Genomic DNA, 14,270 nt, shown 5'->3' with positions numbered 1-14,270 from the left:
CCAGTGGTGTTGAAAAGTCAGAAAAGCTTTATGCTGGTGCAAATTTTCTCATTAAATGTAATGTGATTGTGGCCAAGTCAATTTCTCTCTCTGGGCCTCAAGTTTCTCGACTTCGACATGGGAGAGCTCAGCTGGATGACAGACACGGTTCTTTTACCATGCTCTTTCCAGTAAGATTAACAGACTACCTTTGCATCTAGAAGTCTCTTGAAGTCTCAGACTTTCCATTTTAGATGGGAAGAGCAAAAATTCTAACACAAGTGATTTAAGAACATCAACATTTATTTAACATGATAAAAAAGAAATGAGATATGAACATTTGCATTTAAACAACAGTAAGTAGCCTTTAATACTTACATTACATGTGCTCATTGTATAATATATACACAATGAACATAATTACATTTGTACACAAACTAAGTACTGGATTTGAAAACCTGCTTATTGCTGTACACATCTAGTCCAATGAAGTATAAGCCCAGTACTTCAAAATACCTACATTTTAAATTGCTTTTTAAGAAAAAAGTAAGCGATAACATTTGTATCTAAGCTGACAAGAGTGTGGCATAACTGCTGACAATGCAATCTGACTGAGAAATAATTATAGCAGGAAACGGACATACTTCACTTAGCAGTAATAAAATGGCACATTTTAAATATATATATAAAATTTTTACAAATCAAGGGTGAAACAAAGCATTGCAGTAGCCAAAATGGGAGGAAGAAAAAAAAAAAAGGAAAACAAGCTTCACTGGAAATAATAACTAAATTTATGTACTGAAAAGTGAAAAGAAATATAAATCCACCTAGACTTTAGAAACATCAAAATCTGGAAATCAGCAACTAAGTAAGCTCTGGCTGTAGACCACACACTAAAAAGCACCTTTACTTATGTGCTCTGAAATCATAGCAGCAAGCTGGTGTCAGAATAATAACCTTGAGATTACATTACATAACCTTGAGTGTACATATGGGCCATTAAAGCTGTTTTGGAATAAACATTTTCCAGAAGTGATAAAATGATGCTCTGTGGCCAAAAGCATCAGAACTATGAATTTCATAGATTTAAAATATACTGTACAATATCTTCTCACATTGCCAAAGGTCCATGTCCTCAGCTTTGAATGGTTTCAACAGAAGTCAGTATAGCTGAAAAATACAAAGAAGTAAAATTACTTTGACACCTGCAAAGTTCATGAGTGACCATTTCCTGAAGTAACTAAGGGCCACATTCTCTAGCAATAGAACTGACAAGCATGGCCATGAAAATCCCCAAACATAATACAACTGAAGGACATCTTCTCTTCATTTCCATAAGCTTAATTCACAAAGCAAAGAAACATAATGCAATATGTGCATAGCAATTCAGATGAAAAAAAGGACCCACGCTTGTGGCTGAATCCAAAAGCCTGACAAAATGAGCAGAGATTTGCACAACTTTACTAAAATATGTAATACTATATTAAGCTGCCTACATAGCAGTGTCATTTCTAAAACTTTCCTACGTCTTGCCAAAACTACTAGTTCAGCAAGATGACACATGCACAACAAGATGGATTATTAGATAATGCAAGTTTGAATGCCACTGGTGGGTTGTGGTGACTGCACGCCACAAAGCTAGAAAATATCCTGCAATCACTGTACCTTACTCTAGTACGTGATACTACTGGCTCTTGGAATGAAAGTAAAACAAAACAAAATCGAATAAGAAACAACTTAAGGAACCCGGAAATGTACTCCGGTTTTAACTGTGAACATTCTTATTATCAGAGTGGTCCTCAGTACAATGAATTGTAACCTGTTTATTGAACCAAGAGATAATGGGAGTGGCTCTCAAAGTACATTTCACCACTAAGACAGACAGAGGCCATCAATCAATTCTTTGCACAGGAGGCATAAAACGAGCATGTTTACTATCCCTGTGTTTGGTGTTATTCTGTCACTAGTGGCAACTGCCACTTCGGAGTGTATTAAGTTAAAAGTTTAAATATGTGAGGGACTGAGGCAAGACACAGGTTAAGACTACAACGAATCCTAAAGAGATACCAAGTGACAACAAACAAAGCCTCTTTTAGGCTCCAGACAGGATCTCAAATAAAAGTTACAGACATGACAAGACAGTTAAACATAAATCCTCTGGCTGAAAAAAAGGGACACAGAATATAGCTGCTACAAGAAGGTGTGAATGGACGTAGATGCTAGAAAATGAGCGCCACGGGATGAAAAGCTTAGTCTAAGTTGGTATTTGTACTCATTTATTTGAGTACCTAAAAATCAAAGACCATGTTTGTAGCCATGCTCATAATGTCTGTAGGTGTTTTCTCAGCTTATAACTGTTTAACAGAAATTGGTGATAACTCGAAGGCACCAAACATTAGAAGATCTGGTAGATACTGAGAAAAAAAGTGCAGAAAAAGGCATAAAATGTCCACTCCATACCTCACAGCTTTTCTGAAAAATAAAAAAAGTATGTAAGTACAAAATTGAGGTAAAATCTAGCCATTGTTGATAAAGTTTAAAAGTAAGACACCTTAGGAAATTATTCGTGGTTATAAAAGTGTGGTCTACAGAACACTGGTTGAGAAAGGCCCCGTCTCCCTGTCCCCACCTGTGGCTTTTTTAAAAGCTACCTCCCTGACTTAAAAAAAAAAAAATTATTATTTAGAAATAATTTCTGATGGATCCTAAAGATTTTACATTCCATATCTAGTTGGCTGTACCATAAGCTCTTCTTTATCCTTAAAAATAATTAGCAAACTCCCAGTGTGGTAGATAGGTCGTGCCGAATGTAAAAAACGTTTCTGTATCAAAATGTAACGACTTGAACAGAATTCTCAGACCCAACTGTGGAAACAAGCACTGCTGCAAAACACTGCAAAACCTCCCCTCCAAGTTTAGCTGTTTTTATGGATGATGAAAGAAGAGACAGAGAAAATGCTGTCAGGTAGCAAATACACTGAAGGGCTGATGCTGGAAATTTTGAGTTACTGCCCGTAGTTCAAACACTTGCTCTGCTAACTATCCCTAACACACAGGCCGGAATTCATCACAGTTTTTATTCACCAAATCAAGAAAAGTCAGGCTGAAAGCTCTAACAGTAAAGCACAAAAATGAAAGGAAACGACGTACTTGTTCTGAGACTACACACACATGAAGTGTGAGCCTTCTGTGAGCTGCGGCTGAGTGGACGGAACGGGTGATGCCGAGGACTCGGGAGACGGGGACACGCTTTGCACTAAAACACACCGAGAAAATGTGACGAGATCAAAATCCTGGAGACACCTTCGGAGAAGGAAATCCTGACGCTGCGATTCCCAACACAGAACGTGTGTCGGGAAGGAATTCTTAGTTGCATTTCGGCTCTGTTTTTTGCTATTCTGGCAATTGATTATTCAGTATGAAATGTCCCTTGAAGACTGGTTAAAAATTCTTCTTCCATGTACATCTTAAACTTATATAATGTTATATGCCAATTATATCTCAATGAAACTGGAAAAACATATTTTTTGGTTTTTTGAGCTTCAAGGTTAATTTTCAGGTGTCTATCAGTGACTCACCCCTGTTGGGTCTCATTTTTAAAAGCTTTTCTAGTTGCATGAAGCTAAATACTGCAGATGGTATAAATGCTGTGGTTTTAATACACCCACACAACCTTTAACACAGACTTGGCATAATAATAACCAAATGTGATCAATGACAATTTTTAAAGAAAGGGAGAATTCTTGTACACATTGCCTTGTGAGTGATAAGAGGCAAAGGAAAAAGTGCTTCATACTGGTTACAAAGGAACATGGCTGGCTGATGATATAAATTTCCATGTTATATGTATATAAGATACAGAAAATGCTCTTAAGAACAGTCCTGCGTAATTGAATTTCACTGTACTTACCCTTGTGCAAAATGGTTGGAGGCAGGGTTGCGGGGGGGAGGAGAAAGAATTACTAGGGATAGCTTTTTGTTTATGGACACTATGAGAAGCAAAACTGGTACATTACACTAGTGGGATGATTCCCCTACCCCCATCCCTTGGCAAAAGTCATAAAGAAAAAAAAAAAAAAGAAAAAAGATGTGTGAAGAATCCAGAAAGTATAAAAGAATAGCACAGAAAATTTTATTTTTTCTTAACATGCTATGGATCATGATCTTCCACTATCAAAGAAAAACCCAGATGTGGATTATAGTAGGAGCTAAGTAAGTATATCCATTCTACTAGTGTAGATATTCAGTCTTCCACAGTTCCCAAAGGGGTGGGCTTATGAATACTCTGAGAATCCAGCGTCAGAGAAAAGTACTAAAAGATCTTCTTCTTAGAAAAATGTTTAAGGTGTGTGTAAAGGTTCAGATTAAATAAACAAAACAAAACAAAGAGAAGGAACTGACTGTCCAAGCCAGGAGAGAGGGCGGATATAGCTGCTCAGGCTGGGGAGGGAGGGGGGCTGTGGGCTGTGCTCTGGTGCAACTGCAGCCCTCCTGACAGTGCAAGTGTGGGAAGGCAAAGGCTGCTTGGTCTGTAGTTGATGTCCCAGCGTGGCTCCCTTGCTAGAGTCTCCACAAGGCAAATAAATTCAGAGGTTCAGAGGAAGCACCAGTAAGAAAATTAGGAAACATGTAATATCTACCTGCCATTGTCTGACTTCCTCTAGAAGCCTCAGGAGTTAGTTCATAAGAAATAACAGTTTCTTCCTGCTCATGAATATTGTCCTTTGTATTTTCTTCAGGGTGGCCTTCTGGTTTATGATTTGGGTTCTGTGACTCATCTTGAGGGCTAATGAAAATAGATGGAAGTTTTAAAGTTCGTTATTTTAGAATGCAATTAATTTTTTTTCCTTCCAACTTAGTGTTATGAAAAATCTTAACTATACAGAAAAGATGTCACCATCTGTACTTAACAATTGCTAACATTTTGTTGGCATTTTTGTCCACATTTTGCCAATCTTGTTTCATTCTAAACCCTCAGCCTCCTACTCCCCAAATTATTATTATTTTTTTACATTAATTAATTAATTAATTTTTGGTTGCATTGGTTCTTCATTGCTGCACGTGGATTTTCTCTAGTTGCTGTGAGTGGGGGCTACTCTTCGGTGCGGTGCGTGGGCTTCTCATGGCGGATGCTTCTCTTGTTGCAGAACACGGGCTCTAGGTGCACAGGCTTCAGTAGTTGTGTCATGCAGGTTCAGTAGTTGTGCTCGCGGGCTCTAGAGCGCAGGCTCAACAGTTGTGGCACACAGGCTTAGTTGTTCCGCGGCATGTGGGATCTTCCCAGACCAGGGCTTGAACCCGTGTCCGCTGCATTGGCAGGTGGATTCTTAACCACTGCACCACCAGGGAAGTCCTCCCCCAAAATTATTTTAAAGCAGATTCCAGACATATCATTCAGTCTGTAAATACCATCAAATACCCAGTCAATATGCTCAAATGATCCTGATTGCCTCATAATACCATCTTAGAGTTACCTGTTTGAATCAGGATCCAAACAACAAAGTCCATACACTGTATCTGCCTGAGAAGTCCCTTAAAGTCTACTTTAAAATATACCACCCCACACACCCGTTTTATTCTTCGTCATTTATTTAGGAAAGAACCTGGTTTATTTGTCCAATAATTTACTACATTCTGGATTTTGATTTCTGTATCGCTCATATTTTTTATAAACTGATATGATTCTTAGGCTTGATCAGACTTAGGTTTGGGGGAAAAGGAGGCAAGTAATGCTCTATTAGGTGGGTGTCTTGCACTACTGCATTAATAGGCTGTCTCTTTTCCTGATGTTAAAAATGATCAATGGACTTCCCTGGCAGTCCAGTGGTTAAGACTTCACCTTCCAATGCAAGGGGTGTGGGTTTGCTCCCTGGTCGGGGAGCTAAGAACCCACATGCCTCGTGGCCAAAAAACCAAAACATAAAACAGAATATCGTAGTAAATTCAATAAAGACTTTAAAAATGGTTCACCTAAAAAAAGTCTTTAGAAAAACAAAACCAAACAGAAGCAGATCAGTGACTTCGGGGAGTATCAGTTTGACGCTTTCATTTTTTTAAAAAAATAAATTTATTTATTTTATTTTTATTTTTGGCTGTGTTGGGTCTTTGTTGCTGTGCGTGGGCTTTCTCTAGTTGCGGCGAGTGGGGGCTACTCTTCATTGCGGTGCACAGGCTTCTCTTGTTGTGGAGCACGGGCTCTAGGCACGCCGGCTTCAGTAGCTGTGGCATGCAGGCTCAGTAGTAGTGGCTCACTGGCTCTAGAGCACAGGCTCAGTAGTTGTGGCGCATGGGCTTAGTTCCTCTGCAGCATCTTTCCAGACCAGGGCTCGAACCCATGTCCCCTGCATTGGGAGGCAGATTCTTAACCACTGCACCACCAGGGAAGCCCGTGGATGTGTTTTAATCTATGTCTATTAACAAAAATTCAGCAGAGGTTTTTTTCTTATTAGTTATCGCCAAATGTTTTTCAAATTCCCTCTTGCTATTCATTGAAGAGATAAAGGCATTCCTAATAACATGAAATCACAGCATTTCTCTTTTCCAGCACTACGGATTTTTTTTATGGATGGTGAGACTGAGGATATGCATTAAAAAACGCTAGTTGGGGCTCCCCTGGTGGCACAGTGGTTGTGAATCCGCCTGCCGATGCAGGGGACACGGGTTCGTGCACCGGTCTGGGAAGATCCCACATGCCGCGGAGCGGCTGGGCCCATGAGCTATGGCCGCTAGGCCTGTGCATCCGGAGCCTGTGCTCTGCAACAGTAAGAGGCCCGCGTACCACAAAACAAAAACAAAAACAAACAAAAAAAACGCTAGTTAAGAAATATATAGTTTAGGGCTTCCCTGGTGGCGCAGTGGTTGAGAGTCTGCCTGCCGATGCAGGGGACACGGGTTCGTGCCCCGGTCCAGGAAGATCCCACATGCCGCGGAGCGGCTGGGCCCGTGAACCATGGCCGCTGGGCCTGAGCATCCGGAGCCTGTGCTCCGCAACGGGAAAGGCCACAACAGTGAGAAGCCCGCGTACCATTAAAAAAAAAAAAAAAAAAAAATATATATATATATATAGTTTAAAAATAAATGGCAAATCACTATAATTTTTGGAATGCTTATCAGACATCTTAGACATCTGATCAATGTCTGTCATTATACAGGCAATGCTGAGGTGCTTACTTTGCTGTAGCTTGTGTGCCTCTGGCATTTTTTAAAAAAAGGTATTTATTGATTACTTGCTAGGTGTTTAGCACAGTGCCAAGTGCTATACACATATTTTCTAATTTAATCCCTATAACACACTTGTGAGATGGATACTATTATTATCCTCATTTTTACAAGTGAGGAACCTGCATTTAGGACAGTTGTGTAACTTGCTCAAGATCCTACAGCTTGTAAGAGATATTATGGGACTGGAATCCAAGACCTCTGACTCTGAAGTTTACCATTTTTAAGTAGGTATGCAATTTTGTGAATGACTCCTTTGTTTGTTTTTCCTAATTACCTGTATGGAACATCCTTGGGCGTCTTTTCTTTGTTTTCTTCTTTATCCACCACTTCCTCAGAATTTACTCCATTTGGCTCAGGTGTGAAAAGTGTTTCGGAAAAAACATTTTCAGTTTTTTTAAACTATAGAAGAAGAAAAATTTTCTTTTTCAAATCATTTTTACCACATTTAATATATTAGTGAATTATCTAAATGATTCCTAAATAAAGTTGATTAAAAAACCCATACCCTATCAAATATTTATTGGAATATAAATATATTTTCAAGTACATTAAGAATATTCATGTCCTATAAAAAATAAATAAAATAAAATTTAAAAATTTTTAAAAAAACTAAAAAAAAAATTTATGTCCTTTGCTACTAGGATAAAAGGTACATTGCCATTAGCTAGCCGCTTTGGGATATAAGACTCTTTAATTGGGTTAATGATAATTTATTACAGCCTTGATTGATCATGTTTTAAAGTTTTCAATTAACCCAGTTTTTGCTGTGGCTGAATACATCAATCAAATTATATGAAGCCTATCATTTCACTAAGATCTATCTATATAGCCCCTGTGACAGAATGACACGTAACTATTTTCAACCTTCTCACTTGATCTTATCTTCAAAAATCCACCCCTTTGTAACATCTGTCCTAAAATAATCTCTCTACCTCTTCGCTGAAATCTGTATTTTGAGGTTCCGCTTCTTTTAGTCGAACAGTTTCTGTGGCAGGAGTTTCGTGGTTTGGCTTCACATCATTTTCTCTAATGACGGCATCCAGTTCCTTAAGGTTATCGTCCCTCCTTCGAGTCTGTTCAACAGATAGACAGCATTTTTAGATTCATACTATACGGTCACGCATAGTTTTTAGATAGTACCTATTAATTTTTTTTTAAAGTTGGTTCTTCACTTGCAAGGAGGTTTCCTTATGAAAAACAGAGGAATCATATATATATATATATATCATCTATTTTGTAATGTGTAGAATGTGCAGTTATTCAACTGTTAATTGGCTGAATCACCATTAGCAATGCCTGCTCTCCATTAGACAAGACAGAAAGGGGATTTCTATAACGACAGGGAATCACTTTCAGCTGGTCCATGTCTACTAGCAGGGATAGACCAGACTGAAGCTACTGGAAAGGTTCCTCAGTCTGCTCTGATTTATGAATCAGGGTAACAAACAAACAAATAAGTAATAAGAAATGGAACGGTGTCTCTTTATAAGACTGAAGTTAAAATGTAATGAATAGTAGAACTTTTCTTCAGAAACCCTCTCTCGCTACAATTTAGGTCATGCTAAATCAGTATACAGAGTAATACACATTTCATTGGGAGGGGGACTGGGGACTATCCTGCTAACCTGCATGGCATTTTACATTTGTTGAAAGTGCTTTTATCTTCTTACGATCTCCATGAAGTAGATAGGACAGATTGTATTTTTATTTGATTTACAGTAGAGGCGATTAAGTCCACAACGTATAGGAGGGTATCCAACAAGTGACGTAGCTATGGTTTTCTGAACCCAGGGCTATTTCCATTTGACTAAGCTGTCCTGGCATATTACAAGAGTTGAATAATATAACTATTGATGTTGCTGACATTTAAAAGCCCATCAACCATGTAACTCTATGATTCTAAGATTCAAGTGATACTAGATTTACCCAAAAGAATGAGTAAAAGCAATTGATATACCTGGGTAACCCGGAACAGATTATCCCTTAAATTTGAAGGACTTGATAAGGGTGACTGGTCTAGAGCACCAATAATGTTTAATCCTTTTTTCTTTTCCCTTAAGCATGCTTGTTGATGCCTCCTGATTCTTTCCATTTGCTCTTCCACAGTCATCCTAGGTCGAGTGCTTTCAGCTAAACAGAGCTGTTCCACTGCACTTCTTGGTCTTTCCTTTAAATTGAAAGTAAACAAACAGATGAATACCTGAATACAGGATAATTTCTGAAAAGTATGTTAGAATAAAAAATGTTCTACAATGCATTTATTTTGTTTGCAAAATCTAAAGTGGAGGTTTTGGATGTCATTTAGGTAACATCAGAAAGGCAGATTAGTTTATGCATGCACTGATGCAGGATCAGCGATGGAAAGAGAGAGAGAGAGGAGGTAGGAGGGAGGGGAGAGAAGAGGAACTTAAGGAGGGGATTTGCTTGTTTAAAAAAAAAAAAAAACAAAAAAGTACGGCAGCTCTGGAGTGACTCTACCCCACGGCCCTGAGATAGGAAATTGTATAAAACTCAAACTAGGAGAAAACAGGGGGCATGGCTTCTAAAAATCAGCACTTTCTTTTATTATACTAAAAATGTAATGTTTCAAGTCACACATTTTTTACTGTGAAAAGACTGGTAGAGAAAACATCCTTAGCTTATGAAATACTATGGAAGAATCTATTTTCTATAAATCAGAAGGTTATATTTATATATATATATATACATATATATATATATATAATTTACATGGCTCATTTTTATGGTTTACTGAAGGGTTTAAAAAAATATTAGTCACATTAAGCAACCAGTTCTTACTTCTCACTTTCTTAGTAAAGATATAAAACAATATTGGGATGAGATCCAAAATAAGTATATCAATAACTGTCATAAGGAAATTTTAGCTTATTTTATATAATATAAATTTTAGAGATTAAACATATTCTAAGATCTATAGAATAGAATGCATAGGTTCCTTTGTGTCCTCTGGACTGAACTGCTGGGAACTGACTGAGACACTGGTAGAGTTGCTGGTGTTTTGGAAAGAACCCAGGGCAGAGGTAAGTATTTCCGTGTCTAAGCAGTATGTCAGGATAACGGCCAAGATCCTCTTCTCTCCACTGCAATCTAAAATGTGTCTGCAGGACAGTAGCTACAGATCTAGAACTGTTTTCTATTGTATAGAATATCTTGAAGAGCTCACGTAGAAACTGAAAGGAAAATGAAAAATGAAAAGCCTTAGAGTGCAGAAATGATGCTTCTCATTTGTGAAACAAAGCATATGCTTTTGTGAAAAAAATTTTTTAAATAAAGATAATTTCTAGATATTGATTGGGAAGTTGGCTACTTTAGCACTCTTTCCTTTTATTTTTAGTAACAACAAACATGTATTCTTCCTGGTTTTTCTGTGTTTGTGCAAAAGTGTTGTCTCACTGAAACTTCCTTTTCCAAGTAATCGTATTGTACAAATGTATTTATTCTTTTAAAATGCCAGATATTATTAATTTTTAGATCTTTTTGCCAGTATAACTGGAGAAAAGTATCTCACTGGGGTTTTAGTTAGCACTTTAAAAATGATTATCAGGGTTGAGCAATTTTCATATTTTTGTGAATTACTGTTACATAGTTTCCATTTTAAAAAACCCTAAAAATAACTGATTTATATTAATTCCTCAAATATTATGAGACTTTTCTGTTATATTGCAAGTATTTTCTTCTGGTATCTGTATTGCTTATAAAGGACTTTCCGGTACAGTATTAGGTAACTAGTCTTCTATACTTTCCCCACAGTGTTTGGTTATGTAGAAAAGTCTTTTTTCTAGCATTTAAGATAGTTATTTTTAAAAAAAGATAGTTACAAAATAATATAAATCCACTAATATCTTTCTGTTTGATCTCAACATGCATTTTTAAAGTTTTTTTTCTGTTGCCTTATATCAACATTATAATTTCCAAAGAAAACACCCTTTTAATCTAAAAAATGCCTAACTCTATGAACAACAGTGTTACAGAACCATTATATTTCTCATATATATAAATTTGTCAGCATTTCTGGCATATACTTTGTGCCATACTTTAATATCTCTCAAGAATAATCATAAATCTTATCATTTGTTGTACCTTTCAGTCTTTTCTCATAGTTTTAAGTTATCTCATACCAAATAAAATGGAATTTATAAAGATGAAAAGTAAAATTTTTTTTGCAGCCCAAATTTCTAGAGAGTACTTGGGGAAAGGGAGTTAAGTCCTTTGAGAGTCTTCCCAAGGAGACCAAGATTAGAGTGGTTAAAAGCCAGTCTGAATTAAATGGATCTCAGACGGAAGTGTGAAGTACAGGATTTGCTTCTCATTCTCAATTCACATTGCTCACTGTAACCAGAGGATTCGCAAACTCCAAGTCTACTGCAGCGGAAAGGCCCCGCAGACTCAGGCTGGCTTGGAAGTCCACTAGCTTGGGTGACCACAGCACATGTCTATCACTCTCCTAAGGAAATTTTTAGACGTGTCAAGAGAGGTAACACAGGGCAGGTATCTGAGAACAGAATCCACAAATTGTGCCCCAAAGACCTCATGTGGAGTCCGAGCAAAGAAACCCAAGATTAGGCCTGTCCTCTGAGGTGCTAAGTCCCTGAATGTAATTTAGAAAATTAAGATTACTAAATTTTTCTTAAGAGTATGTAAAAAACAAATTTGATGGGAATTCCCTGGAGGTCTCGTGGTTAGGACCCCGCACTTCCACTGCAGGGGGCACAGGTTCGATCCCTGGTCGGGGAAGGATCCCGCAAGCCGTGTGGTGTGGCCCCCTAAAAAAAAGTTTTGAAAAAAAACCTCTAAAAGTTAAAGCATATACAAGGTGGCAATAAATAGGTTGAGAATCCTTCTGGAAATTAATGTATAATTAAATACCGTTCTCGAATCCATCATCTTCTTAGTTTTCCTTAAAGTTACATATGAGGCTATTGTCGAAGATTCAGGTGTTGGTGATTTTGTTCTTGGAGGCACTACTCCAACAGGAAAGTGGGAACCTAAAAATAAAAACAGCATCAAGTTCTACAAAACATCTTCACATGACATTGCTTTCTTTGGACATATTCAATTTCTGAGGCTTTTAAAATCAGAAGGCAGGGCTTCCTTGGTGGCGCAGTGGTTGAGAGTCCGCCTGCCGATGCGGGGGACGCGGGTTCGTGCCCAGGTCCGGGAAGATCCCACGTGCCGCGGGGCAGCTGGGCCCGTGAGCCATGGCCGCTGCGCCTGCGCGTCTGGAGCCTGTGCTCCGCGGCGGGAGAGGCCACAACAGTGAGAGGCCCGCGTACCACACACACACACAAATTAATTAATTAATTAAAATAAAATCAGAAGGCAAATTTATCGTTTGAAAAGAAACAGGGAAATGTAATACCCTTTTGTTACTTATTTTACCTAAAAAGCCGGCAATGATACTACCCAGACAAATTTAGTGTTAGCTTTAGAAATAAAGTTTTACTGATGATAACAGATGACATTAAAAAAAATATAAAATTTAGTGATACACAGTGGATCATATATCTTCACAACAAACCTGTAAAAAAAGAAGGTAAATGAAGTGCAGAATCTGGGTTAACTGACTTCCTCAAGTACATATAGCTTAGCAGCAGCATGGCTAGAGCTTCTGCTTTGGCCCGTTTTCACTTGTTGCTCTGCTTCTTCATGAAGTATTTACAATATTTTCAGAGGCTAAAAGTACCTTAATCTAATCCTCTCACAGAGATGAGGAAAGTTATGGCCAGAGGGTTAAGTGATTTACCTAAATGTCCTTAATTCCCATGTGGTCTCTTTCAATCACACTGCACCACATCAATAAAGAATCCACTAACAGGGCTTCCCTGGTGGCGCAGTGGTTGAGAGTCCGCCTGTCGATGCAGGGGACACGGGTTCGTGCCCCGGTCCGGGAAGATCCCACATGCCACGGAGCGGCTGGGCCCGTGAGCCATGGCCGCTGAGCCTGCGCGTCCGGAGCCTGTGCTCCGCAACGGGAGAGGCCACAACAGTGAGAGGCCCGCATACCGCAGAAAAAAAAAAAAAAAAAAAAAAAGAATCCACTAACAATGTTAACAATAGTTGACTACAGGTAATTGAAGTTACTTTCACTTTTGCATTTTTGAAAATTTCTAAAATGAACACACACTACTTTTGTAATTAGAAAACAAACAATACACACACACACAATCATTTACACAACAATAAAAGCTAATGATCAGTTCACATAAAATGTATTCATCTGTACCATAGTCATCTTGTGTAAGCAGAATATATACACTATTGTCCACTGAGGACACAAGTAAAATAAGAAATTAATCAAATCTCAATAGTTTGCTGAAAAAAAAAAATCATTCTCTTTGGGCTCATTAAAGTTACGTTAACTAAGGAGAAAAATGAAATCTTATTTTTCCCCCAAAGACAAATGGTGGTCAATCATTCAGGGCCCCTTTAGGTTATGAGCCAAACAATCTGCAGCTTAATGAAATTTTAATATTGTTTATGAACTCTGTGTTTATTAGAGGTGTATATTTGAGAATGTGAAGAGCTGGACTGATGTATGACAAGTAATTTTTACAGTTCAAATAAAGAAAAGCCTTCTACTATGCCAGTCAGTGGTCCATTTTTAAAAGTCCGACTTTAAGTCATGTGGTACAAAATAAATTACACTGTAATCGATCTGTACACTTCAGACAATTTATTAGATGAGAGCTTATGATTATATACTAAACAAACAAACAAACAAACAAAAAACCAAAAAAAACCACCCCAAAATTTAAAAGAGGAAAAACTTCCAGGAAGAATTCAAGCCATATTAGAGAACGTATTTCAGATGATATCATTGTTATGACTAAATACAACTATCAGTTTTTTGCTGAGAAGTATTACAACCTGTTTAGCCATACTCTTGTTGACAGACATATGACTGCTTCCAGTTTTTGTCTATTATGAATTAAAGCCGCTATAACAACCCTTGTATAAGTCTTTTGAGGGATTATGTTTTCATTTTTCTTAGGTAAATATATAGGATTCCTGGCTATGATGACTGCATGTTTAACTTTATGAGAAACTGC

At 37.8% G+C, this 14,270-nt stretch overlaps 1 protein-coding gene across 29 annotated transcripts in view; it reads right to left on the bottom strand.

Moving 5' to 3' along the window:
- Positions 1-266: 266 nt before the first annotated feature.
- The window catches only part of PLEKHA5 (pleckstrin homology domain containing A5), a 235,259-nt gene continuing 221,255 nt past the window's right edge, over positions 267-14,270 (bottom strand). For 14 of the 29 annotated variants that reach the window (XM_067008806.1, XM_059082721.2, XM_067008833.1 and 11 more), the window contains 7 exons: positions 12,088-12,206; positions 9,158-9,367; positions 8,133-8,273; positions 7,475-7,599; positions 4,620-4,765; positions 3,130-3,235; positions 268-1,149 (listed from right to left, as the gene is read on the bottom strand). In XM_067008806.1, the coding sequence (XP_066864907.1) occupies positions 3,141-3,235; positions 4,620-4,765; positions 7,475-7,599; positions 8,133-8,273; positions 9,158-9,367; positions 12,088-12,206 (836 nt within the window). In that variant the 3' untranslated portion in view covers positions 268-1,149; positions 3,130-3,140. Of the gene's footprint in view, positions 1,150-3,129; positions 3,236-4,619; positions 4,766-7,474; positions 7,600-8,132; positions 8,274-9,157; positions 9,368-12,087; positions 12,207-14,270 lie in introns of all 29 variants that reach the window. The other 15 variants (XM_067008813.1, XM_059082722.2, XM_059082725.2 and 12 more) reach the window with 5 other exon arrangements.

Source organism: Kogia breviceps, chromosome 12 (genome assembly GCF_026419965.1).
Source record: "Kogia breviceps isolate mKogBre1 chromosome 12, mKogBre1 haplotype 1, whole genome shotgun sequence".
Classification (NCBI taxonomy): Eukaryota; Metazoa; Chordata; class Mammalia; order Artiodactyla; family Physeteridae; genus Kogia; species Kogia breviceps.
The sequence above is the reverse complement of the archived record's forward strand: the minus strand, read 5'-3'. Positions and strand labels throughout refer to the sequence as shown.